General features: G+C 34.5%; 6 protein-coding genes across 8 annotated transcripts; 1 reads left to right on the top strand and 5 right to left on the bottom strand.

The window, feature by feature from the left end:
- Window positions 1–785: 785 nt before the first annotated feature.
- On the bottom strand, window positions 786–8,189 carry LOC145734266 (putative G-protein coupled receptor Mth-like 3). The gene is made up of 7 exons (XM_081987541.1): window positions 7,211–8,189; window positions 4,748–5,188; window positions 4,417–4,495; window positions 2,125–2,312; window positions 1,496–1,661; window positions 1,293–1,438; window positions 786–1,240 (listed from the first exon to the last, which is right to left on the bottom strand). The coding sequence occupies exons 1-7, from the start codon at window positions 7,911–7,913 to the stop codon at window positions 1,056–1,058; spliced, it is 1,908 nt and encodes a 635-aa protein (XP_081843667.1). The 5' UTR covers window positions 7,914–8,189; the 3' UTR covers window positions 786–1,055.
- A 3,481-nt stretch (window positions 8,190–11,670) lies between these two features.
- LOC145734268 (E3 ubiquitin-protein ligase TRIM45) lies at window positions 11,671–16,130 on the bottom strand. 2 transcript variants are annotated; one of them, XM_081987544.1, is made up of 9 exons: window positions 15,530–16,130; window positions 15,108–15,267; window positions 14,835–15,052; window positions 14,214–14,443; window positions 13,916–14,119; window positions 13,671–13,862; window positions 13,209–13,617; window positions 12,031–12,278; window positions 11,671–11,978 (listed from the first exon to the last, which is right to left on the bottom strand). In XM_081987544.1, exons 2-9 carry the CDS (start codon window positions 15,233–15,235, stop codon window positions 11,721–11,723), a joined length of 1,887 nt encoding a protein of 628 aa, XP_081843670.1. In that variant the 5' UTR covers window positions 15,236–15,267; window positions 15,530–16,130; the 3' UTR covers window positions 11,671–11,720. The 2 variants fall into 2 exon arrangements, with proteins under 2 accessions (XP_081843670.1, XP_081843671.1); XM_081987545.1 differs by lacking the exon at window positions 15,530–16,130 and adding an exon at window positions 15,323–15,511.
- Window positions 16,131–16,258: 128 nt separating this feature from the next.
- CstF50 (cleavage stimulation factor subunit 1 Cst50) lies at window positions 16,259–18,778 on the bottom strand. 2 transcript variants are annotated; one of them, XM_081987547.1, is made up of 8 exons: window positions 18,625–18,778; window positions 18,352–18,483; window positions 18,055–18,242; window positions 17,422–17,668; window positions 17,225–17,369; window positions 16,930–17,168; window positions 16,667–16,824; window positions 16,259–16,576 (listed from the first exon to the last, which is right to left on the bottom strand). In XM_081987547.1, the coding sequence occupies exons 2-8, from the start codon at window positions 18,465–18,467 to the stop codon at window positions 16,323–16,325; spliced, it is 1,347 nt and encodes a 448-aa protein (XP_081843673.1). In that variant the 5' UTR covers window positions 18,468–18,483; window positions 18,625–18,778; the 3' UTR covers window positions 16,259–16,322. The 2 variants fall into 2 exon arrangements, with proteins under 2 accessions (XP_081843673.1, XP_081843674.1); XM_081987548.1 differs by having other exon boundaries at window positions 18,352–18,501; window positions 18,625–18,768.
- Window positions 18,779–18,861: 83 nt separating this feature from the next.
- PIG-S (phosphatidylinositol glycan anchor biosynthesis class S) lies at window positions 18,862–20,306 on the top strand. The gene is made up of 3 exons (XM_081987552.1): window positions 18,862–19,025; window positions 19,083–20,070; window positions 20,159–20,306. Exons 1-3 carry the CDS (start codon window positions 18,968–18,970, stop codon window positions 20,250–20,252), a joined length of 1,140 nt encoding a protein of 379 aa, XP_081843678.1. The 5' UTR covers window positions 18,862–18,967; the 3' UTR covers window positions 20,253–20,306.
- A 116-nt stretch (window positions 20,307–20,422) lies between these two features.
- On the bottom strand, window positions 20,423–23,929 carry TM9SF4 (transmembrane 9 superfamily protein member 4). The gene is made up of 9 exons (XM_081987542.1): window positions 23,712–23,929; window positions 23,165–23,556; window positions 22,954–23,109; window positions 22,621–22,898; window positions 22,359–22,562; window positions 21,865–22,086; window positions 21,368–21,563; window positions 21,126–21,309; window positions 20,423–21,071 (listed from the first exon to the last, which is right to left on the bottom strand). Exons 1-9 carry the CDS (start codon window positions 23,727–23,729, stop codon window positions 20,832–20,834), a joined length of 1,890 nt encoding a protein of 629 aa, XP_081843668.1. The 5' UTR covers window positions 23,730–23,929; the 3' UTR covers window positions 20,423–20,831.
- A 562-nt stretch (window positions 23,930–24,491) lies between these two features.
- On the bottom strand, window positions 24,492–27,269 carry Hsp83 (Heat shock protein 83). Its single transcript, XM_081987539.1, has 2 exons — window positions 27,107–27,269; window positions 24,492–26,834 (listed from the first exon to the last, which is right to left on the bottom strand). Exon 2 carries the CDS (start codon window positions 26,832–26,834, stop codon window positions 24,690–24,692), a length of 2,145 nt encoding a protein of 714 aa, XP_081843665.1. The 5' UTR covers window positions 27,107–27,269; the 3' UTR covers window positions 24,492–24,689.
- Window positions 27,270–27,799: the final 530 nt, after the last annotated feature.

Genomic DNA, 27,799 nt, shown 5'->3' with positions numbered 1-27,799 from the left:
ATTCAGTGACCAACCTGGCCATAGACCACTATACGTCATTTGGTAGCCTTTAAACTCAGTAAAAAAACAATCATGGTAAGTACGTACTGATTGTTTTATAATTATTAGCAAAAGTCAGCTTGTTTTAGGCTTTGGTATTTATTTGTTTTGTTAATTAATTTTATTTCTTTAGGTCTACAGAGGTAGGTTAACAATGGATCTAACGTAAGTAAGTTTTTTGAAATTAGCATAGAATTGTTAAATTTGTATTGATAAAAATTGTTTTCTTCGACATCCACACATTCACCAAATTCATTTTGTTCGACAAAATTCGTAGTATCAGACCAGAACTGGTGGCTCCAATTTGGCATTTCTTCACAGGTTATTGTGCCGTTTTTGTCTATTTGTGGACTAAAACTGTATGTCGATCACTTGTTCTGAGTGCCGTATTAGGTTTAGAAGCAAAAACAGTGATAGTAGTAACATATTGTATAACCAAAGTGTTGAACACCTTCAAAATGAGACACAAACTGAACTTAGGTGAACATTTCTAGCTACATAGTGTTTCAGATAAAGGTGTGGTATCTAATAGGGTAACATGATTGTAATTAAGTCTAGTTCCGGTTTACTGGAATCAACTTACAGAAAAAATTACATTTTTTAGACATCAGGTCCCTGATGTCTTGTTAATTGTTATGCCATTCAAACGTTAATTATCTGTTTTATTGGTTTAATTTTTAATTCCATCGGTTATTTGAAGAGATACAAGGAAGTTTAATTAATAAGTTATTTAACCAACGAGTGTATTAAATAGTTGCACTTTGGTTTATTTTCCAATATAAATATAACTTATTTATACAAAACATTTAAAGCTTACATATTTGTTCATAGGCAGTTTCACAAGTAACTTAAATAAAGCTGTACAACAATACAAAAAAGTCAGAAAATAAGAACTATTTATACAGAATTAGAGTACTCTATAATAATTATCAAGGTATAAGTACTAACTGATTGCTATATTTATTGTACATGTTGTGTGCATTCAATTTCTTTGTTGTCTATATGACTGAACATACTTACTGTTTAACGTCACTTAAACTAAAAGTAGTTTGGCTCTTGTACATAGGAAAATTACCATTGACCTGACTGGTTTGCGTCATGGACATAGAACCAGAAATCCTTCTTACGCCCAATCCTAATTTCTTTCTGATAGCCGTGGTGGTTCGTTTTTTACATATGAATATCAGAAATATGAAAACACCTATAGAATAATCGGTTAGGGTTGGTTGAGTAACAGTTTTATTGAGGTTTACCTTGCAGACAGGTGATACTGTCCATAAATATTTCCAATTTCTTTGTAAAGTTGTTGTAATTGTGCATGTTAGGGAAGAATGCGGTGGTAACTTCACAGGTCCATACTACTCCCATTATAACGGCTAATTTTACAACTAAAGCCAACCTACATTTACGAAAAAATTGACGCTTATTGGCACAAATCTAGTGTAGACAGACTTACCTTCCTTTATCAGCATTATATTTTCCACTTCTGACCGAATCATTCATCTTTTTTATTTCGTTTTTGACTCGAATACAGTAAACTGTAGTTTTGATGAACAGCACAATATTGACGATTTGGAATAAGAGTTGTGGGGCTAAGAAGAATAAGGTCCTGGAATGGCGACCTAGAAACAGAACAGAAAACGTGTAAAACACTTTTTTCTAAATTTATCGGGTGAATACTGAGAATAAGGATCAACAAAATAAAATGAATGAAATTTCGGGGCTGAATAAATCATTCATTACCTATAACATAACAAATCGCTTCAGTTATTTCTCCATGACTAATTTCGTTTAAAATGATTTCCGGTCTTCAATTGATCATAGTGCGGAATTGAAATTTCCAGTTAGACTCCAACTGATTTAATATAAACAATTTTCGAGCATAATTCACTCTGTTTATTGTTCGACTGGTTTTTGCGTAATACATAAGCGAAAAAGTTTAGATTGAACAAAAGCAAATATACTAACCATTTATTAATGTGTTAGATTGTGATGCGGTGTTATTTTTATCATTAGTAAATTTGTTTTTTTAATAAAAACCTGCTAAAAACGTTATTAGATCATCATATAATGAATATTACTTACGGTTTTCCAAAAAACATTTGAATATCCCTATGTGAGGTTGGATAGATTCAGGAAGTACTCGCTGCAGGTCAAAGAACAAAATTAGGAGTGTATGGCATAATGGTAAGCCCCAACCATACGAAAAATATAACAGAAATTTCTTCAGATCTTTCCTTCTTTGGTCGCTGCCTATTGTCCGTTTTGGTGTTCTAGGAAAATGTATTATGTAGTCTGTAAACTTGAAATGATTAACGCCAGGTTTACGCTTTAAGAAAACGACCAATAAACAGTTTAAACCCACTTGAATTTTAGAGAGTTTTAAAAGCCAATTTACAATAAAACTTCTCTGTGGTTTTGTTATTAAAGCTGTCTGGTAAGATAATTCAATTTACATACCAATAGCAAGTTCTGTTCACTAAATTTTCAAACAATACTAGTAATTTTTCAGTTTTGCTGGAAGCAAAAATAGATCCTATTCCTTTTCATCTTTTCTCAAAATATACACTTTTGTTCAAAGCTGTGTGTGCAAATGTTTAAAGATTCAAACCACTGAAGTTTGTTTAGACCTATCCATAACTAATAGAAATATAATAGTACAGTTTCATGTAAAAATAGGACAGTTTAATCACACAGTGCATTAATTTTATTTGCATTGGCAGCCAGCCTATTTAAACATCTAGCTCGAAATGCAAGTAAACCACATTAAAGTACGTTGTAGTTTTAATAATAAATACCTTTTCGATGCTAGTCAATTAAACTATCTACTAACACCTAATAATATACAGGATGCTGAAATAAATGTATGTTTTGAAGTCATATTAACGTTGAACCACCCTGCATTTGAAAAGTGCGCATGTTAAGTTCAATCTGTATTTCGTGCAATTATTTGCTCACCTGTACATACGAAACTTATCTAATATTTGTTTAAAGTAACACTATTGGAGGTATGGCAGGATTTTAGTTGAAATAGAACTGTTTTGGATGTCGTAAAAATGTCAACTGATTAATCGAATAACTTTATTATTATAAATATTTTTTCCGTCGACCACGTATTAACAGCTTTTTTAATGGACGATAACGGATACAAAATCGTTCATTAATGAGTCCCATTAATGCATGATTTTTCAATTGTTTTACTTTAATGCACCATTTTATCATAGGCAACCAAATAGGTCTCATAGTATAGTTCCATTCTACTTTATTTGTGTTAAACAGAGAGAAATAGACGCATATTATTCAGTTGACATCCACCATTAACGACAGAACCAACTGTCACTGTCATTGTCAAGGGTGCCTATGATTTCGGTTTGCCGTATTGCCTATACAACTGACAATGGGCCTGTCCCACAATTTTTTTTTATTTCATAACTACAAAGACGGATTGAAAATATTATACCCGTATTTTTTTGTTTTCAAAAATATTAAGTCTAAATAGAAAAAAAATGATGATAAAAACTACATTAATCTCATGTTTTAAACGCCCGCCGCCGGTGACGTACTACACTATCAACCAATCAGCGACAAGAAGTGAAACAGATGGCGTGCAACAGCCAATAAAATCGCCCAGAATTACGTACGTCACATGCGCGCCAAAACAGATCATTTAAATTTAATGGACAAATTCAAACTAATGTAGGAACATTTACGACCATAATTTTTTCTTCAAGAATATGAAAAATTAGTTTTTTGATCCTATTCTTTCGATTCCAGTCATTAAAACAAAAATTTATGATATGTGGGATAGGCCCATTAGTTTTTTTCAAACTTCTTAGAATAATAAACGTTTATTATGGACTACAGTCGACGGAAAAATGTTGTAACCAACTCTTATATTAATGAGCGATTAATAATCTCAATTTAATTAACGCGTTCACTGCGTTCACGCGTTAAACCATTTCGATTATTAATCGCTTTCATTAATACACTCGTTGGTTAAATAACTATAAATACAGGTGTGGTAAATCCAAACCGACCATAGGAAAACCGTGTAACGGACAGAGAAACGTACATTATTGCATGCGCGGGACTAAGACAGAAAACAAAAAAAATATCAAGTAGGCCATATTTTCAGCGCGCTGTTGCCAAACGCCAATACCGTATTTTGTCGACGGTATTGGTGATACTTGGCGTTTGGCAACAGCGCGCTGAAAATATGGCCTACTTGATATTTTTTTTGTTTTCTGTCTTAGTCCCGCGCATGCAATAATGTACGTTTCTCTGTCCGTTACACGGTTTTCCTATGGTCGGTTTTGGATTTACCACACCTGTATACAATTTAAGGGTGTAAATCTTAATGGTCATTAAGTTACTTACCCAAAGGTGCACCAAATGTCTAGTGACATCACATTGACCCATGCAAATGCGGCAATATTGAAAAAGATTAGTATATACGCTGAAACAGAATAAAAAACACTAAAAAAAAAACACTAACTTTAACCACTTAACTAAGGTTCAGACTGTAACATTTTTATCTGTATTGTCACAGTCAAAAGGAAACTTAAGATTTCTTTCCTAAGTTCTCGATTTTGAACTTCTTGAGATCAGATGAACATGTCTCTATAATTCGGATACTTTGTTTTGTCACGGACACCTGACTGATATTCCAGGCAAGAAAAGCTTTCTAGCATAAAAATAATTTGCTTACCTTTAATTTTGCATTCAATTCTGGAACTTCGACGAGTCAAATGTACGATTGTAAGCAATATCATCAAGCTACACATAGCAAAACTGTAGTTAATCAAAATCTTCCCAAAAGTGTTTCTATGTTCGCCCAGTATAAAGTAAACCACTACAGTTATAAGTAGACACACAACAGACAAGATCTTTGTCCATAACGTAAGCGTAAACTTATCTTCTAAAGGTGCTTCCGCCAAGCACCAAAACATGTAGTAATCATTCATTTTTCCTTTAGTGGCATGCTCAATACAGTACGACGTACGGTCGTTGTAAGCTTTACTTTCGAATTTTGACGTCAAATTGTAGTAATAAGTGTATTCTCCATTTTTTTTTATATTGTACTGGATAGTATTGTTGAACAACAAGCTTACTTTACGGCATCCCACTCCGTTTATTATTTCGAAATCATCTGAAACAAGAAAAGGCTATTGAAAGAAAACTATGGCAAAGATAAGAAAAAATGTTACAAAAACTACAATCAAATTTAAAATGGTGGTTAAATCAGCTACTAGTTATTGCAACATTTTTAATTCCTATATCAAAAAATAAGGTTTAAAAATGTTCTCCATTAATAAACCTTAAATAAAAAATTAAATTATTTAAAACTGTGCTGCGTTCTGTAATTCAAACTGACCAAGTGTTCGTATTTTAGTATAAACAAGTTTTATATTTCAAACGGTAAACAGTGCATTTAATTAATAAAATATAATTTTATCTTACCATATGGTGCATCTGCACGTAAAACTGTCACGTAAATATTTAAATTTAGCGGTTAACAAAAACTTATATTGTTACCCACCCAAAAAAAAACCACACAAATTAAATCTTTTCTTGCGTTGGATGGGAGATATAAAAATAGTATATTACGTAACTAGTGCTGTAAGAAGCATTTTACGCACGATATGGAATAAGTTACGTAATTCCATGAGTTTAGTTTAGTAATTCCATGAGTGCGTAAAATGCCTTAGAGCACGACCAAATGGAAAGTCCTGTTTTCGCAATTCATATAATTCAGAGAAACTTTTCATAAAAAAAGTATATTTTTAACGTATTGGAACGATATAGGAAGAAATGTAAACAAAATCAATTTTTACTAGCATTATAGCAATAGTTTTTACAACTGTGCGTAAAGAGGTTGATTACATAACGGAAAACTATGCGTAATTAGCTATTTACATTGAGGTCGTAGGTAAAAACATTTTTTACTTTATTCCTTCAGTGATTAACTAAAAAAGTAGTTATTCATTCTAACCTAACAGTCATAATTTTTTTCTTTATAATATGGCATTTTTGATATCTGATAACTTGAATTTTTCTAAACTAGTTTTTGAACATTTTAGTAATTTGTATTTTCCAATTAAAAACATTACTTTTATCTATAAATATTACTTTGATGATACACGAAACGATTAAGAGCTAAATTTCTCTACTTAACGCAGCTTAAATATTCTTAATCAACTCATTAAGAAAACCAGGCAGCAGTTTTGTTAATAAAATGTCGATAAACACATAGTTAAATGATAATTGCTTGGTTTTAGGGTAATCGGCGGTCAAAAGTAGATTGTTGGTTTTCCTGGATGTTAAATATACAAATTTTAATTAGATAATACTTTCCAACTGCTTATTGGCTTAATTACTGTATAGCAGTAAGTTTCTGGTTTTCCAGTTAGTATTTCTAAAACGATTCAAATTAAATAAGCATCGTATTAAGCTGTCTTTAATGTTTAATAGGAAAATTACTATTCAAACACGATTTAAGATCATTATGCTGGAAGATAATTATTATTAGACGACAACACTGCATACAAAGTAAATGATGTTTGTATATTACATATTTTTAATCATGTTTATAGTTGGTTAAATAGCAGTTATGACTGACGTCGTAGATGTTCCAAGACGTCTAAATATTATCTTAAAAAAAAAAATATTTAGAATATTTTGTGGTTAGCCACATTTTGTGAAGATTTAACTTGGTTTATTAACATTTTCATGACTTGCACTGTTGCAATCTTACGCTGTAGCAATTCTAATCACAATATATTTCAAAACTAAGACGCCAGAACAAACATTAAAACTTTTTGGAAAAAATAAATATTTTGATCTGCACGCTAATTAAATTTGATAATGTTTTCAACACATTTCCAGTCATTTTAATTATCTCAGTTTGCATCTGTTTTAATGTTTACAATTTGGTCATCTTGCAACTAAGCATTTACGCAAACTACTGAAATTATTAAGTTTTGTTAAAGCATTAATTGGTTCTTATTATTTGCAAGGTTTTATACCCACATTATCATTAAGCCAATCAAATACTGCTACGTTTGTTTATTAGTTGGATAAACTTAGAGATGATTACAAACAACAGAAAATGACAAAAGTAAAAATTATTTTTTTATTGTTATGAATGTACCGTGGATTAAATATTACTTACCGTCTATGTCTTTAATGTAATCAGAATAAATGGTGTTTTTCAACTTAACTCCATGGACATACGTATCTTGACAGTTTGATCCTTGGACGTAACTTTGTCCATCTGGACAACACTTCCTAAAACACCGCTTTTTTTCGCATATTTGTAGTCCTTTGCACTCTCTTACAACAAAATTGTTGTATAAATCTGTATCAAAACAGTAATCACCTTCTCTTGCAAATTTGTAGACATGAGATGAAGCTTCCATGTAACTTTTGAACGTTGAATCGGTGATTACTTCGCAATGCGGTAGTCCAATTTTAACAAGAGGACTCTTTCGTAAAACATATCTTTCGTCTACATCTTTCCCCGATTGACAAGAACGGGTTTTGATGTCGTAATAGTGGTTTAAAGGGCAGCATTTAGGGAAAATCCGCACGTCTATTAAAGGTTCTTTTGCTTCCAGCATGGAATCGTTAACGGTGTAGCGGTAAAAGTTTCCTTCTTCCACATCAACGCATTTACCAAAGCCATCGTTTTCCAAAAAGTTTCTAGTGTTAGACAAGACTTGTAATCTTGATTTTGGCGATTCCACACAGTTCAATGTGCTATTGTCTTCAACACGTGCTTCGAAACTTTCCCCGCAACATTTGGTAATGTTTGTTTCTAGCGATTGACCGATCACACATGAAACTAGACACAATAGCACCCATGCTAGTAACATTGTAAAAACCCAAGGTTTCTTTTCAATGTGCGAGCTTTAAAGCGCGACTTTAAACTGGTTTACGGGCTTACACTCTGAATATATTAATACTTTTCAAAGCCGGACCCAGACAAAGCGTAAACTGTTTCCGTGGTAGAGCATCTGAGGGTTTTTAGTACCTACACCCTACCAGGGTTTTTGTGTTTTACTGGCCAATCATATTTACTAAGCGACACCATTTCATGAAATGTTTGTTTAGGGGCTTGTTTTCTGCTAACCATAGTAAAAATTAATTATGTTTAATGTAATTACACACCTTATACACTTATCTGTCTAACGGGGAAATTAAATTTTCAAACTTTGTATTATATGGCACAAAACCGAGCCCGTCTATGGATTATCTTAATTATCTTTTATCGCTAATTCTATTTTCATGCCACATCAATGATATGGAATACACAAAATGAGACCCAAAAACTTACTTTAATATACTAAACAAAAAGGAAGATAATGCCACCGTCTCTGTGAATTTTTGCAACACAGTGTATGTTGAATTAAATGTTGTTTTAGTAGTTTAGATCGTGTTTTAAGTTTTGAATCTGTTGGTTTTTCGATGGCTACTAAGAAGTCTAATATAAAACACCCGGTATATTACAACCTACTTAACAAAAAAAGTCGTCTTTTCAATTTTCGGAACGTGAAAAAAGTGGTTATTTTACCTAATTTACCGTCCTTTGGTATAAATATGCCCTTTATTGTGAAAAATTGCATTTTTTGCAAAAATTGCATTTTTACGTCAAAATGTCATAGAAAACAAAAGATAGAGCAGATTTCAAGCTTTCCAAAAATATCCCCACATGAGTTTATTGATTACACCGTTTGGCCGCTAGAGGGCGTCAAAGTTCTTTCACCATAAAATCACATATTTTTCGACAGGCCTTGCTTTGACCCTAAATTACTCGATTTCATGGAAAATCTTAATCCGGCCGAGTTGCTGGCAAAGAAATGTTTAAAATGTTAAATTTTAGGTCTAACTCTGTTAGTTTTTGAGATATCAAAAAATCGACTGCACCAGCGTCTTTTCCGGGAAATTTTAACATAAAATGACACCGAGACGTCAACTGTAACTTGACAAATAAAAAAGTTGTATTTTTTGACAGTTCCAGGCCGCCATTTTGAATTTTCTGTCAAAATATTGACTTGCACCTCATTTTAAAGGAAATTTCACGTAGTTTCAAGAAATGACAGACAAAATGGCATTCCATGCCGCCATTTTGAATTTTTTGTCAAAATATTGACTTGCACCTCATTTTAAAGGAAATTTCACGTGGTTTCAAGAAATGACTGACAAAATGGCGTTCCATGCCGCCATTTTGAATTTTCTGTCAAAATATTGACTTGCACCTCATTTTAAAGGAAATTACACATAGTTTCAAGAAATGACACACAAAATGGCGTTTCATGCCGCCATTTTGAATTTTCTGTCAAAATATTGACTTGCACCTCATTTTAAAGGAAATTTCACGTAGTTTCAAGAAATGACAGACAAAATGGCATTCCATGCCGCCATTTTGAATTTTCTGTCAAAATATTGACTTGCACCTCATTTTAAAGGAAATTTCACGTAGTTTCAAGAAATGACTGACAAAATGGCATTCCAGGCCGCCATTTTGAATTTTTTGTCAAAATATTGACTTGCACCTCATTTTAAAGAAAATTTCACGCAGTTTCAAGAAATGACTGACAAAATGGCATTTCAGGCCGCCATTTTGAATTTTCTGTCAAAATATTGACTTGCACCTCATTTTAAAGGAAATTTCACGTAGTTTCAAGAAATGACTGACAAAATGGCGTTCCATGCCGCCATTTTGAATTTTCTGTCAAAATATTGACTTGCACCTCATTTTAAAGGAAATTTCACGTAGTTTCAAGAAATGACAGACAAAATGGCGTTTCATGCCGCCATTTTGAATTTTCTGTCAAAATATTGACTTGCACCTCATTTTAAAGAAAATTTTACGTAGTTTCAAGAAATGACTGACAAAATGGCATTTCAGGCCGCCATTTTGAATTTTCTGTCAAAATATTGACTTGCAACCTCATTTATCTTCCAATTTTCTTGAAAAATGAAAAATTTTAAAGCGTACTTAAAGCTTTTTTGTACTTATTTAAGTTAATTTAAGGTTCCTTGGTATAAATATGCTCTTTGCTGTGCCTTGGAACCCTCCTGGAGCAATAAAAAAAATTGACAAAAATGCACTTTTTGCAAAAATGGCATTTTTTTTAACTTTATTTTGTTTTTGAAGAAGCTGTAAATGCAATATTTCTGTTAATTTCTCTTAACTGCATTCATCCTAAAAATAGCTACAAATATATTTTTTTAGCTGACAAGCAAATCATAACTTTTGCGTCAAAACCGATAACTGAACGAGTGATGACGTCTGGGTGTGCAAGATGCCCCATTTAGAATTTCCAAGCGCTTAATGTTTAACTCACATTAAGATATAATTAGTTTGATTAGAGTATACGTTCAGTAAATATTCGCAGAAAATGGTAAATGTCGTTTGTTATAAAAATATTTCGTGACCTAAATGAGTACTAAAAACTAACACTTGCTGATAGCTACAAGATGTTTTAATATTGTTTGAAAAACAATCGAAGTAAAATTGCTCTATATTTTTTTCTAATATACAGTGAATTTCTGTCTTAAACTGAATGTATTCGTAAGGACGGAATTGTTTATGCCATTAAAATTAAGTATTTTAAATTTGCAACGTATACACGTTCACGGAAAGACAATGTGTGCGAATTAGGGCTAAAAATACGGTTTGTTAAAAGAACCGACGAGATTCTAGACAAGTTACAATAAAAGCTCTTTTGTTTCATAGTTTACTAGTACTAAATATACAGGTGTGGTAAATCCAAAAGCGACCATAGGAAAACCGTGTAACGGACAGAGAAACGTAGGTAATTGCATGCGCGGGAGAAAGACAGAAAACGAAAAAAATATCAAGTAGGCCATATTTTTAGCGCGCTGTTGCCAAACGCCAAGTATCACTCAAATACCGTCGACAAAATAACTTGGCGTTTGGCAAAAGCGCGCTGAAAATATGGCCTACTTGATATTTTATTCGTCTTCTGTCTTAGTCCCGCGCATGCAATAATGTACGTTTCTCTGTCCGTTACGCGGTTTTCCTATGGTCGGTTTTGGATTTACCACACCTGTATACAATTATTTTTATACAAATTTACATTTAAAAGGTTACGCTTGTACTATAGAAATTCATATTACAATTAGTTTTTACTTTAATTTAAATAGCAATTTTTGAAAATTGCAAAATTTACATTAACATTCGAAACATACCCTAACATAACCCAAGCTAAAATGCCCTTTAGACTGCAAATAACTAGATTTCTTTATTTTTGCAGGTAGAATGGTGGCAAACTTTTCCTTCCTTCTTCCTTAAAATTTCGTATTTTTAAGTTAGAAAGTTTTGAAAAGTAGTAACAAATTTGACATTTTGGCATCTAAAGACACAACTTATTTTCCCAGTCAAGTTCAGTTTTCGTTTAGTTCACACTTTTGTACTACGAAAATCCCCATCAACAAAGCTGGTTTAATAAATTAAATTAGTTGTAGAAAGACCCAGACGTGACTTTGCAGCTTTGAAATGGGTTTTTTTCAGTTGGTAGTCCACAAAACCAATTAGTGTCTATGACCGCAAAGACTTTTATGACCTTTATCATTTCAAGGAAATCTAGCAAGCAGACTGCTATGTAAAACAAAATTAAGTTTAATTGTGAACCTACTGAACTTAATAAAAATGTCTAAACTGTAAATTGATATTGTGAATTAGAACGTGATCGTCCGCACTCAGAATGTTCCAAAACGTTGCCGCAACATGACCAATGACGTTTGCCAGGATGTCCCTCGTGACCATGTCCGCAACCTTTATAACCACCGGGCATGCGTCCTTCGCATCCGCAGATCGCTTCTTTGCTGCCTCCGCTCGAACAGAAACTACAGCAATGGAATGTTCCATGATGCGGCTTCAGACTTTTCACCGTTATAGGAAAAGGGCTTCCCTACAAAAGTTGCGCCATAATGATTATGCCAAACTGCTTTAATGAAACTAACCTGGATATGCTCTTCGTTGACTTTTATATGAAGTGCCAACTTTCCAGGTACATCAGGGATAAAAGATATTCCATAAGTACCGTCTCGCTGGTCAAGTACATTGACCACTACAGACCTAAACACACCCGCAATTCTATGTTGTACTTCTGCGGTTACGCATTCTCCTCCTCTTTCCAACGGATTGTCTTTGTGGTCCCGCGTTTCTAGCACTGCTTTCACTTTTTTACCCACTCTTAAAGTCTGCAAATCTAAAACAAAGATAAAATAGTTCCACAGGAATACTTATCCCATCCATGCAGATAGATGATGACGTAGCGGCTATTTGAATTGAGCTGAACCTTACTCTATCAGCTGATCATTTGTTGTTTGAGGTTAAACAAGGTACATTTTTACATAAGTTTTAAATTAAATGAAATGGATTTACTAAATTCAGAAGTTACGTTAGTCAGTACACGAGTAGCAGACAAAAAATTCCTTAAACAAAAAATACAAATTGAGTACTTTTACGATGAAAGTCCTTTTGGAAAATTTGTGGCGGCATTTCTGGAGGGTGAAATGTGTTTTTTGAAATTTTTTGACAGCCACTTAGGTGTTTGCATACGTCAGCTTCAGGATAAATTCAAAAATGCCTCTCTCGTTTACACAAAAGACTACAAATTTGAACCAGACTTAAAAATATTGCTGTGTGGAACCAGTTTTGAAATATCCGTATGGAAATCTCTTTTAAAGATTAAACGAGGGTAATTATTTATGTTGTACTTTTATTAGCAGTGAAAATTATTGTTTCAGTCAAACGGCAAGTTACAATGATATTGCAACAGCTATAGGGCGTACAAACGCAGTAAGGGCTGTTGGTAATGCTATAGGAAAGAACCCTATTTCGTACATCGTGCCTTGCCATAGAGTTATAAGGAAAAATGGACAGTTGGGTGGATTTGGGTCTGGACCCCATAGAAAACTTAAAATGTTGAACTATGAAGAAGTCACTTTACCATAACTGACTGTTATTCATTCTTTTGTTAACCAGAAAATTAGAAATTGTTTATTTTTAAAGTTTTATTTTGAAACAATAATCAATGCGAGCATAGGCTACATACATGATTGGTCAAGAACAAGCAGCTTTCAGAGCTCTAATCCCAAACAGACCAACTACGAACAGTGCGTACACTTACACGCACCTTTAGTATCTATCTTACAATGTTCAGCTGAAACAATTTGTGTAGAAAGAACGCCATAAATACTAAATCCAACTTTAGTATCTTTGACCGCTTCTTCAGGAAGAAACTGAATATTATCGGAATGTTTCATCAAAGGAGTGGGCTCCAAATTGTCGCAACCCTCAATCTTCTCAATCATGGGCTTAATAAAACTCAAAACTTCAACATCAGAACCGTCATTCAGCAAATCGTCTAGGAAGTACGCTATATCCCTTGCGTCTCGGATTTTTCTCTGAAGTCTCAGCTTTTCTTGAGTCACTTGCTGCAATTTTTCTTCGCGTATTTGCTTGACTTGTGCCAAAAGGTTCAGTTTGTGTTCCTCTATAGATTTCATATAGTCTTCAATAAATTTTTCTATTTCACTTTGGATCTGCAAGTAGAATTACATTTGGTTTCTTTGAGAAACACTGAAGACAGTCAGACCTTGCTGCATTCCGCTTCTATTCTCTTCGAAGTGTTGCTCAGAACACTCGTATCAGAAGCAGACTTGTCAATTAAAGCCTTTGCTTTGTTAGCGGCCATCCGTAAACTGACAATATGCGATTTTGCCACTTTACTCACTGGTTCACACACGTGATTTCTATGTAAAGTTGATTTACATTCGGTGCAGACCACCTTTAAAACTTTTTGGTAAAAGACAATTGGGTTTAAAAATCAGCTTAACTCACATGATAACAGGTGGAACAAAAAAGTGACAGTTCAGAGTCGGGATGTAACAGGCACATCACTTGCCTTCTCACTTTTGTTATGCCCTTCTCTCTTGCTGTGTCAAGAGTTAATACTTCGTGGGACGAGGTTGATTTTTGTCTTAAGTGGATTTCTGAGCATTCAGGACAAAAATTGATGGCACAGTCCATACATCTTGATGTGGCCTAAAACAAGTTCTGGTTGGCATAAGGTTTTTAAGTTGCAACCTCTACTACTTCAAGCCGATCAACTCGAAAATCGTTCAAAAGGTAAACTTACAGTTATTTCATTGGGACATAAATCACAGAGTAAATGGGTGGAGCTGGAATTAAGGGTGGCCAAAACCATTTGGTGCTGAATCGAGTAGTTGGGCGGAAAGTATTGTACCCCACCTGAAGGGACTTCGGTCCTATTTTTACATGTAGGGCAATGAATAAATCGAGTCTCTGTGAATTTATCAATTTCACCACCAAACCTTCTTGAGTAACTTCCATTACTCGGTTTCTTTCCTATAAATAACAGAGCGTCAGGTAAAAGTACATTACATCATTGCGCATTTTGTATTTTATAAGTAACATGCGATAATAAATAAAACCATAAAATCACGAAATTCACGAATAGCCTCATATGACCGTGTGTTCTAAAAATATCAATATTTAGCGCCCCTACTAAATTAACCAGAGCTAAAGTCCCAGGTTATAAATAACACTCAAGTGCTACTTAGAAAAATCCACAAGAATTTATTGTGGAAGGGCTTCTTTGATGGATTTGTGTCCGTCATTAATTTAACGGCTAATAGGATGAACTAAATGTGGCTTCCGGGATTCCCTATACTATTAAAGTGAATGCAGCTGCGGTAAAAATTAGATTATGGTTACAAAAAAAAAGTTTTTTACCCACCATTTGAGACATGATAATCTGGAGGTCTAAAAGTAGTTTTCTCAAGGGTTTGCAGACAGTTAAAACAAAATGTGTGCAGGCAAGGCAAAACTCTGGGTTCAACGTATTGATTTTTGCATATTGAACATATAAATTTAGTTTCGTCGGAAGCTGATGAGCCTATCACGCTTTTGGCTCTTGGACTTAACAGTGATCTTTTTGTGTCCAAAGGGCTTGATCTAGAATATGTGATAAGTTAATTAAAGTAGAAAATATTTGGTACGTTTTACTTACTTGGATCTTTGGTGATTGAACGTTACACTTCTTTCTTTGGATCGTTTTTTACCTGATGTTCCCACTTCTTGGCTTTGTCGTCTTCGGGCAAAACTTCCAAAAATGTACGAAATTCTGTCGATATCCATATTTTTTGGTGACACCTGATCTAAGTTCTGCACTGTAATTCAGGTTTAGATCAGAATATTTGTTTAATTTTTTTAAATTATGAGAACCTTTTTATACACTTAAATAATAAAAAAAAAACGAACTGTTGGTGTTTTTAAAAACTTGGGACGCCCTGTGTATTGCTTTAAATATTATCCATCATCCAGAAAATCAGTTTTCATAAATCAACAAAATTAGTATAGTAAAAATACACATCTTAATACACAACCGCAGAATGCAAGGTTTTTCAAAATAAATTACTAAACTTAACTTACCTTCCTAATTCCTGCACACACTGACCTGTTTGTTGCTATAAATAGGACACACACACACACACACAGATATGAATATTAAAAACGCTGCCAATATTATATTTACGCGACGAATATGAATCACTATACGCGTGTTTTACTAGAAAAGTTTCCAGGTTTTGAATCCAGACGACTGCCGCCAGCGCCGTGACGCCCTTAACGACTGCGAAGCTGTCGCGTTTTGTGTTTCTTCCTGCTCTGATCAGATGTTACAATACTGGGTGGAGGAATATACAATTTATGTGAAGCGAAAAACGTATAGATCAAGTGGCAGCTGTGTTGTAATCTCAAATTAAGTTGATTAACGTGTCGTTGTGGATTCATGGAGTGTATAATACAGATGGGTTGTATTTGATTTCTTTTGGCTTCTTTTTTCTTTCTATTCAATGTAATCAATTCAAAATACTATTGCCAACATCAGTTTACATATTCATCATAACATATTCACTTGTGCTTCAATCTACATTTAACTAATCCAAAATACTACTATTTTTGTGTCAAAACAACAGAAGAAAGAGTATTTTTAATAAAGAAAATGGATAGTAATAATAGCAATTTAGATGTAGCTGCAAAGAAACACTTTGCATAGGTTATAGAAAGGCAGCTAAACTCAACTATTTGAAACTATATTACAATAAACTCATGCACCAAAAGCAGATTTCCTGAACACCCCATTCTAAAAAAAACACAAAATTCATCATAAACATTGTTATTTTATTGTGTGCTGATAGATTTATAGCTGTCTGTCTGCACAGAACTATAAGGTGGGTGTCCTCCTATACCAAAATCTGGCTCGAAAGTCGTCGGAACAAGTCAGAAACGCGGCCTGAGTAGGCGAATGCGCAATCAAACGGACCGCTCCATTATGTCCTAAGGACATCAGTTGTTTCCTTGATGCGTTCCTGGAATTCCAGGCGCAAAGTGATGTCGTCGCCTCGTCCGGGAATAAAACGTAGTCTTCAGTGTGATTAAACACTGCCTGAGCTTCATATTCTTGTTTTCCGGTTGTACCTAATAAAGTTTACCAAAGTCACGCTAAAATATTGCTACTTCCCCAAAATATAGTATACTTTACACACACAATTGAACAAAAAGCTTTACCTGCTCCGGTGTAGGCAATTAAGCAACGGCTGGTCGATAATTCCCATAATTTGCAAATCGAATTCTTTCCCGCTGAAAGAAGGTATTTGCCATTACGTGAAAAAACGACCGAACACACTTCAAAACCATCATGTGCTTTAGTGAACGTGTTAATACACCTACAAATAAAAAAACAATAATTTCAACATAAAATTGTAAAATTTTAGTTGTTTACCCTACATTATTTCATAAACAGATAAGTTACAGTCAAAAATGTCGCTCACCTGTTTGATACACCGTCCCACAGTTTGATAGTACCATCTTTGCTGCAACTAGCAAACACTTTAGCGTCCGGTGACCATTTTAAGCACGTGACCGCTTGAGTGTGTTGCTGATTGGGAAACGGACATACAAAACACTGTAGAGTGTTAACGTCGTACAGTCGAATAACCGGATGATTAGTTGCGACAAGTAAATGTAAACCTGTCGGATGGAAGGAAAACCATCTTACAGGTTCGGATTCCTGTAAAACGTAAATAATTCTCACCCCTTTAAATAGTCAATTTTTTGTAGGCTTACTGTTATGGTTTTAAAAGACTTCTTTACGCTAGCTTTTGATATATCAAATAGCTTAATGTTATGATCCTTGGATCCCGAGCATAGAATCGGTTCTTTCGGATGAAACTCCAAACAAGTTACCTCTTCCATATGATCATATAATGTCCTAAAGTAGAGTAGTGTTACTCCAACTTAGTGATTGTACAAGTCAAGCAAACCTTATAACTGGATGACCCTGCTGTTCTACACCTCTAGATGGATCTAACTCATCAGGAGCGGACTTAGCCAGCATACGATCAACGTCTAAAATTTTAATACTGGCATCTACACTGCCTGTGGCAATAAGCTGTCCATCTGCAGAGAAACAACCGGCTCTGCAGTTGCCTTTGTGAGATGTTACATAAGCGGTTTCATACAGTGCAGGCTCTGGGGCAATTGTATTAGAGTCGGTTTCAAATTCAAGATCTATTATATACAATACAAATACCATTAGCATTAATCTTATATTTTAATTCAGACTAAATAAGAAAAAACAAGCTGGAGTATGTAAAAAGTTCAAGTTTCAAGATTAGGAATGAATTTTAGAATTGATTTTAGATTATATAACTGAAATAAATGGTTATGATGCCTGTTCTCCTGATCCTTTGGATTATTGTTTTCAGTATTGAAAAAACATTGAACTTAAGACATTTCTGGTATTGTAAATTGATTAATAAGCAAAATCTAAAAGTATATTTCTAAGGTAAATTCTGACCAAAAAAACCTATACATAGGAACATTTTCATTTAATTTATACCTAAAATTACAACAAACCACAGCATAAACAAATTCTTTATTAACCTAAGTCTTACCTAAACCTGATCCAATCTGATTGTTGCCAATAGTAAAATTTTTAGGTCTTTCCTTTCTATCAGGCTCATGCTCCAGTCCAGCCAGTACAACATTGAACAATCTATCACTTGGTGAACAAGCTGGTTCAGCCTGGACAGCTTGAGCAAGGTTCTGGCCTATTTGTTGATGACCATCATAAAATAATTGGCTAAAATCAAAATTTTTGATAGTGAAACCAAGTAATAAGTACCTCAGTAAATTTGCTTTATTGAAAGAACCTTTTCAGATTCAACACAGAGTTTTTGTAAAGTGGGTACCTTATAATGAGACGGTACATAAACTCCCTGCTTTTAATAAGGTTTTTAGTGTCAGGATCCTCCTCATTTGGTGGAGTACTAGCAGAATTGCTATTGGTGAGTGAAGTATTAGTCATTATGAACTCCTATCTGCTGTAATTTAAATAAAAACTATATTAAATCTTCAAACTGTTCTATCTGCCGTGCAATCATAAATAATTAATGCACAGGCTGAAATCAAGAACAAAAACATGAAAATACAATATAAACACTACAAATAAAATTGAAAACTACCTGGACTAATCAATTGCAAATCAATTGTGTGAGAAGAATTATCAAGGTCGTTATTCTGGGAATATTAAGAACAGAACCAGCACTTAATATTATTAATAAAACATCCAAAGAAATTAAATAATCAAAACATAAACAGTAGGAAAAGAATTTTGAGGTTAGGGTCACACAATCGTTTTTACTAATTCTATTCTTCCACCTTAAATATTTTCTATCTTGTTCTAACACGTTAGTAAAACTCACTTCCTTGTCAGTGACAAATGTCAAAACATGCAAACACCTAACCTACAAAAGTTTACCAATTACAAAAATTTTCTTTGAATGTGATATTTAAAAAAAAACTATAATGAGTATCAAAAAAGATTTGGATTCAACCGCATCTGAAAATTTAAAGGATGTTGAAGGTAAATTAGTATAAAAACGTATTTTTCTACCAGTTGCAACTTGATTTTATTTTGCAGATCCTACAGAACTAAAATTTAAAACCTTCAGTATTATTTCCTACTTTATCGTTTTAGTGGTCCTCGGAATCCCAATTTGGTGGTACACTACCAGAGTATATCGAGCTGCACTGCCTCTTGATCAAATTGCTGAACTACAAATCAAATACCATCAGTTCAGAGAATTTGGTATACCTCTCAGTCTTGAATATGATGTTCTTATCAGTTTTGTTCATCCAGACCCCGGTACTTTAGATATTAAAGCCAATGGGCTAGAAATTGATGGTTACTTGCAAAACTTTATTGAAAAACTTTCACCAGTTGCTAATTTTGTGGTAAAGTCTCAGTGGTTGTATTTGACTGAGCTGGGTGCCATACCCAGAAAAATCCTAGATCATTATGCTTTACTAGAAAACCAATTACCTCATATAATCACTCCCTTAGAAACTAAGTTATGGACACATGTGTCCCCTAGACCTAGCATCAATCTGGTTGTATATTTTCCCCACTGTAGGTCTCCCCTATACATCTATAATTCTAATAATGAAATGTCATCAACTAATGCCTTTGTCAGTCCTAGATGGGGTGGCATTTATATTATGAACCCTGACAGAAAGTCCTGTGAACTGGGCAGTTTTCAGGCTGACTCCAAAATCATCAGTGCAGCTTTTCACCAAATGTTGCTAGAATTATTTCATCTTAACAGTACATCAGATGCTGCAGTAATGGATTTTCAAAGTAGTAAAATTGAAGAATTGCTGGAATCTTCTAAAAGAACTTTGATTTCTTTGGCTCAGTTATTATCAGAAATAAGCAGTATAGTTATAAGTGATAATGTTGCATCAAAGATTAATGTAGCATTGGATAGTGTGAATGCGGCTGAACAAGCTATTTTGAGGGGGAATCATAAAGAGGCCTTAATCCAGGCTAAGTCTGCATTTAAACATTCAGAAGAAGCATTTGCTCATCCATCTTTGTTGGCGCTTTTATACTTTCCAGATGACCAGAAGTAAGTATATTATTTGTATTATAAAATGTTACTACCTTAATATAAGAGTAGAGATACATCAATTCAATGTAACAATAATTTGTTTTAGGTATGCCATATACATTCCGTTGTTTTTACCTGTGATGATTCCTGTAATAATGTCGCTGATTCACTTATTGAAGAAACCAAAAGACTCAAAATAGTTTAAGAGTATTAATTATTTAATGAGTGTGAATAAAAATGTTTTATTATGTTAATTTGCTTTTCTAATATATACCAGGGTGTTAAAACAATTTATATGAATCAAAATATTGTTTGAGGACGTGTAGTAAACCTTTTTGGGCACTAAAAAGTGACTTAAATGAAGCACAGATTAATTTATTGGTTTTATTTGTGATGATGTGCTCAATGGTTCAATCATAAGTTAACATTACTTGCATGTGAATACTTCAATGTTGAAGATTCATTTATATTCGGAAAAATTAAATAAAAACCTGTTGTACTTCAACTTAATCCGGATTTACAACCATATTTCCTTCTTAATGCAGCTTAATCTAAAGTTAACACTTAATACTCGAACAATGCAACTAAAAACATCCAATCACTCCATTACAGTCTGCTGTACATCACTTTTAGCACCTCCAATAAGTGTCTTTTTTTTAAATCACATAGAACTGTTTGTATTACCTATTTTAAGTCGAGAATAATCGGGTTTAACCATTAAAGGTCTCGAAATTTCAAGAATATGGTTAATCGCTTGAAATAAAACTTTTGCAAATGCCTTAATCGATTTTTACCGCTGAATAGATTTTCTTGATAAACAAGTAAGCGGCATAAAAACCGATAGTCCCAGTTAACAACCAAAACGTAAAGACCATTAGTGTTGTGTAACCAATGTAGAGGAGCGTTGGAATAAATTCGGTTATTTCCAATTTGGTCATGAAGTAGTAGAAAGAATAGGCAAGAATGTAGAACGCTGAACCTCCAGACACCATAAAGCTTCGCCACCACCAGTGGTAATCCTAGATTAAAATTCAATAACAACTCAATAAAGTAATAATTAAAAATAAACTTACTTCTCCACAAAGCTGAAAATAAACCATTACAATGGCGATTTGTGAACAGGATATCACAAGTATGATAAACACCAAGAACAAGAATCCAAACAGATAGTAGAACTGATTCTGCCAAATGGCCGTAAAAATGAAAAACAGTTCGATGAAAACAGCTCCAAAAGGAAGAACTCCGGCCATTAATGTGCTAAACCCCACCAAACAATAAATACCAATCACTGTAGTTAATAATGACTCTAACTTACCATAAAATCGGATTCATGTACCAATGTTGTTCGGGCACTTGCCGTGGAATTTGATTTGTCCGAACTGGATGCTGATAGGGCTGTTTCCTGTACCCGAAATAGTACCCCAAATACACCAAGGGTAGCGAAATAAACACCCACATTAGCAGTAACGAAATCATTGTGGAAAACGGGACTGCCCCGCTACTAGCTTTTCCTAAAGCGTAAAACAGTGTTACCAACAAATTTACGGACTCTTAGGGCGGAATTCAGAAATCTTCCTAAATAGTTGTGATCAACAAGTCAAATTAAATTTGGTTAAATTGAAGCAGTTTTTACTTTCCTTTCAAACATTAAGATATTTTCATAGTTTCCTATAGATCTCATTGAAACTAAATAATAAACACAGAAAGTAAGTTGGACCCTAATTTGATTGAACTATAAGAAAATACTGAGTCTGAGATGAGTGTAAATTTAAGAGTATTTCTGAATTCCGCCCTTAACTTGCAAGTGCATACCCCAAATGAAAAAGTTGAGTAAAAAGCATGTTGTGGCTAATATTCCGGGATATAGAACGGCAGTTGAAAATGCTGCTTTTCTCCACTCTCTACCTTTCATTGTTTTGTACAATCTGGCGGATAAATATCCTGCTACGGCGCCGTTTATCAAATAGAAAATAATTGCGGCGTTTGTTAAAGCGCCACGGGAAGCTGGTGATAATATTCCCAACATTGCAAAAACTAAAAAAATTATTAACTTAGGCTAACTAGACATAAAAATAATAAATTTCTATTTGCACACACTTGTGTTGAAATTAAGTGTCCATTTAAATTTGGTTATTTATTTGATCAACTACATTTTATATTTAGGCATTATCACACATTATTTCTGTACAATGTTGCCTTGCAATATAAAAATTAATAATTGTTGTTTAAAAATTGGATTATTTTTTATTGATAAATACCTACTAAATAAAAATAATCAAATATAAGGTAGTAGGGATCTTACTTACATAATGTGGGTAAAGCCATCAAAAATATCTGAATGCCAGATCCCACAAATGCAGCAAACAGTCTGGCATTTCTAGGTGGCCTAAAAACATCACCATGAACCAGCTTCCATCCAGTTTCCTCTACAGCATCATCAAAGAATTCATCTGCATTGTACTTTGCTATGTCTTTTCTTAATGTTCTAATCATTATCATTGTTAAGATTCCTAAAAGTTATGTCCTATATTATACACAACAAATAAATGTCTGAATCATAACACTCACCTGATAAGAAAAACACAACCACAATAGAATTAACAATTGAAAACCAATGAATATCAGCGTCAGTCATAGCTAAATAAGTGTCCCATCTGGAAGCCCAACTAATACTGGACTCTTCCCACTCAACTTCATAAGTAAAAAATAGTTTGGTCCCTGTGGTAGGGTCCACCACTTGTGGTTTGGCATCTTCAGGAAAACTACATGTTTTACCATTAAACTTCAATTCTTCCATTGCCACCGATTGGGTTTTTAGACTGAATCCCACTACTCTATACACATTCCTACAGCAAAACTGAACTTACTTATAGTATTTCCAATAACAAACATCAGACTTACGGTTGGGGATTGTGGTAAAATAATTTAAACTTTAAATGATTGTTAATGAAATTCTTGTCTCCTACTGTGTTACCCAGTCTGTAACCATGTTCATACTCAACTTCTTCCCCATCCAAAGTTTTCCTTGGAGTTGCCGCTGGAAGGTTGTCAACCAAGCTAAAATGTTCTATTCAGTACAACTTAAACTTAAAAACATATAACAACAGCTTACAGATGCACAAAATAGTCATGCTGTATTCTGTCAACAACCATTTGAGACTCTCCAATGCCCCAATTCATTGGACTATCTGGAGAATGGCACACTAGTGAGCAAGGAGTGGACTCTGCCATTCTTACAATATAAGGTGTATTCACAATTCTGTCACCCCTAAGTACTTCCCCTAAATTTTCAGACTTGTAATGTATTGCACTAGCCCCTCCTTTTGGTAAACAAAATGGAAGAGAGTAATACTCATAGGGTAGTTGGGTATGTATACTAGTCATCTTCACAGCCTTTACTTCTATATTATTTCCTTTCTGGAAGTCTGAGGGGGCCATTCCAGGCACGTAAAACTGGAAACTTGGTTGAGTGCATACCAGAATTAGTATAAAAAAATTCTGCACCTTAAATAGGATAAAAATAGATTATTATTAGATTAAGGTTTATGATATTTTATTTTTTTTATGTAGTGTTTAAACTTAATATGTACTTATATCTTCTTCGCTATTGAATAATTGTATAAAAAAACTTCAGAAATTTTAGGCAATATATTACTTACCCTTCTGGTCATAGCCATTATTTACACACGCACAAAGTTGCAGCAAACTATATTAAAATTTTATTGGAAATTTAGTCATTCATTAAATGCACGAACAATTCTCTCATCATTACAAACTGTAGTTAAAATAGTTTAAATTAATGGAAAATGAGAAAATTTCAAGTTTACAAAATGTTGACGCACAATCAGCAGTGAAAATTTGGGGGTGAGGGTTACAAATGACACTGACAGGTGACAAGCGAGTGACAACTCTGGGCGATTAGTGAACGTGTTCGTTTCCCGTATACACTTACAGAAAATCGACCACTAATCGAAAAAAAAAGGATATTAATTGGACCATAAAAGCAAAATTGCCTTTTATTTTTAAGTCTGATATATCTTGTTCAACTTTCTATAAAGACGGATTGAGGAGGCATAGAAAACTGGTTAAACTTGTAAATTGAGTAACACGTGACAAGCTATTTGAAATTTTGAAGAAAATACGAGTCTGTCACTGGATAAACGCACATTTCAAAATATTCATGCAAGTGATCAATCAGTTTTACAACAGCAATTTCAGAGACAAAAGTTAAAGGGTCCTTTTACTAAATTCCATCTCATTAATAATATCCAATAAATGTAATCTAATCTAATTAGACTAAATGACCTTTCTGATTCTTGAACAATTACGTTTACTATTCTTTGTCTCTTAACTGATTGATTTTAATTCAATCAGCAAAATGTAATTTACCTATCACCCTGTAAATGGTATCAAGATGAAGATGAAAAAAAAAAAACAAATTAATTTAATTAACTTTATTCTATTAATAAACTGTACACAGCCTAAATCAGTTTACAGTCAATAAGGTGGAACTATTTGGTTTTCAAATTGTAACGTAAAAAATGCTTAATTAGAAAAAATAAATAGGTACAAATTGTAAAAAAAAACCGGGAATGCAGAACATATTACAACACATGTCCTAAGTGCCTACAAAGCTCTTAATCTACTTCTTCCATTCGGGAAGCGTCTTCGGCGTCTCCTCCTTCGGCGGGTGTTTCGGCAGCAGGAGCGTCATCAGTCAACATAACTTCCTCCTCATCGATGCCCAAACCGAGCTTGATCATTCGGTAGATTCGAGAGGCGTGAACTTGAGGTTCTTCGAGAGTAAAACCGGAGCTGAGTAGAGCAGTCTCGAACAACAGGATGACCAAGTCTTTGACAGCTTTGTCGTTCTTGTCTGCATCTGCTTTCTGACGCAGGTTTTCAATGATTGGATGATCGGGGTTGATTTCGAGGTGTTTCTTGGCGGACATGTAACCCATTGTGGATGTGTCACGCAGAGCCTGAGCTTTCATGATACGTTCCATATTGGCGGTCCAACCATACTGTGAGGTGACAATACAGCATGGAGACTCTACAAGTCTGTTGGATACGACGACTTTCTCAACTTTGTTGTCCAGGATGCTCTTCATTACTTTGCACAAGCCTTCAAACTTGGTCTTGTCTTCCTCTCGTTTTTTCTTCTCTTCTTCAGTCTCTGGTAGTTCCAAACCTTCTTTGGTTACTGACACAACTTGTTTGCCGTCGTATTCTTTCAGGTGTTGGACAACGTATTCATCAATAGGCTCAGTCATGTAAACAACTTCAAATCCGCGCTTCTTGACTCGTTCAACAAAAGCAGAGTTGGCTACTTGTTCTTTGCTTTCACCAGTAATGTAGTAGATGGATTTCTGGTTCTCCTTCATGCGGCTGACGTAGTCTTTCAGAGAGCAGGCCTCATCTCCACTGGCTGATGTATGGTAACGTAGCAAGTCGGCAAGTTTGGCTCTGTTTTGAGTGTCTTCATGGATACCCAACTTCAAGTTCTTGGAGAATTGTTCATAGAACTTCTTGTAACCATCTTTGTCTTCAGATAGCTCCTCAAACAGTTCCATGCATTTCTTTACCAAATTCTTGCGGATTACTTTGAGGATTTTGTTTTGTTGCAACATTTCACGAGAAATGTTCAAAGGCAGATCTTCAGAGTCGACGACACCCTTGATGAAGTTCAGGTATTCAGGGATCAGTTCTTCACAGTTGTCCATGATGAAGACACGTCTGACGTACAGTTTGATGTTGTTCTTGCGCTTCTTGCTTTCAAAGAGATCGAATGGCACACGACGGGGTACGAAAAGTAAAGCTCTAAATTCCAACTGGCCTTCGACGCTGAAGTGTTTTACGGCTAAGTGATCTTCCCAGTCATTGGTCAAGGATTTGTAAAATTCGCCATATTCTTCCTGGCTGATATCATCTGGGTTTCTGGTCCAGATTGGTTTGGTTTTGTTCAGTTCTTCATCTTCGGTGTATTTTTCTTTGATGGTCTTCTTCTTTTTCTTATCATCTTTGTCTTTTTTGTCTGCATCCTCATCCTCGCCAATGTCCTCAACTTTAGGTTTGTCGGTGTTTTCATCTTCGGCTTCTTTCTTCTCTTCCTCGGCCTCGTCGTCGCTCAGTTCCTTTTCACGTTCTTTTTCAACAACCATTTTAATGGGATAACCAATAAATTGGGAGTGTTTTTTGACGATTTCTTTGACTTTGCTCTCTTCCAAGAACTCAGTTTGATCTTCCTTGATGTGCAAAATAATCTTGGTACCACGGCCTAAGGGTTCACCATGGTCTGGACGAATGGTGAAACTACCACCAGCAGATGATTCCCAAATGTACTGTTCATCATCATTGTGCTTGGAGATGACGGTAACTTTGTCAGCCACAAGATAAGCAGAATAGAAACCCACACCAAACTGTCCAATCATGCTAATGTCAGCGCCGGCCTGCAGGGCTTCCATGAAGGCTTTGGTTCCGGATTTGGCGATGGTACCCAAATTGTTTACCAGATCTGCTTTTGTCATACCAATACCAGTATCAATGAGGGTTAAGGTGCCTTCACTCTTGTTGGGGATGATTTTGATGTACAGTTCTTTGCCAGAGTCCAATTTGGATGGGTTGGTGAGAGATTCATAACGGATTTTGTCCAAGGCATCAGATGAGTTGGAGATTAATTCTCTAAGGAAGATCTCTTTGTTGGAGTAGAAGGTGTTGATGATCAAGCTCATCAACTGGGCGATTTCAGCCTGGAAGGCGAAGGTTTCAACATCTTCTGGCATCTGTAACAAAAGAGAACTTTTGTTAGTCATCATTGTTTAATTTGCAACTAAACAACGTTAATATAAAAAATAAATTATAAATTAAATAAATCCTGAAAAAAATTTCATAAAAAATGCCCCACCCTATAATTTAACAAAATTATGAAGCATTGATGATAAAACCCTTAGAAAAACTGAAAACTTCTACATAAAATAAAACTCTACCGGTAAATGTGTCAAAAAAATGCCGGAAAACCCACTAAAGCACACGCAAAAACAGAAAAAAACCTTACCTTGTTAGTTTAATGCTCTGACACAACAAAATTCACTGAAAAACTTCACTATAGGCACTGAAATATTACTTTGAGATCGCTTCGAAATTCGCTTGGGAGCTTCGCTGTCTTCTATACGACTTGTGATTCAATTCTGACGCGCCGATTCGCTTGTTACTGTTTATATAGGCAACGGCGTTCACGAATATTCTAGAATCCATTCGAAGCGTCTGCAGCCCGAAACCACGCTCGATACTAGAGAGAGAACGCACTACACTTCCGGAATTTTCCGCGCTAAATTTGAAATTTGTTGTCGATCCATGCGGTTCGAAGCTATTTTCGGATCGAGTTCTAGAATGGTTTTATATTTGTCGGTGCATCGTTTGTTATGAAGGCGTTTGTTTAATTTATAACTAGCGGCTTTTATTCTGTATTTTTTACCATTTAATGGTAGTGTAATGATAAATGAATGTTGGTTTGTCACAAGAAACCATCAACATGTGAAGATTTTGCATGCAATAAAATTTAAAAAAACTTTCTTATTCTAGAACTATGAGCAACTTTGTTGAATTGAACAAAAGAGTTGAAGTATAAACAGTGCATTTGAGGTATTAAATCGTAAAATCTAAATTTACACACAAAACAGGTCCTATTTTTACCTAACTTTGTGCTAAAAACCTTTCAAAATTATATTGAATAAATATTTGATTCAGT

Source organism: Ips typographus, linkage group LG9 (genome assembly GCF_016097725.1).
Source record: "Ips typographus isolate SLU linkage group LG9, UJ_Ityp_2.0, whole genome shotgun sequence".
NCBI lineage: Eukaryota > Metazoa > Arthropoda > Insecta > Coleoptera > Curculionidae > Ips > Ips typographus.
This window is presented reverse-complemented; position numbering and strand designations above follow the sequence as displayed.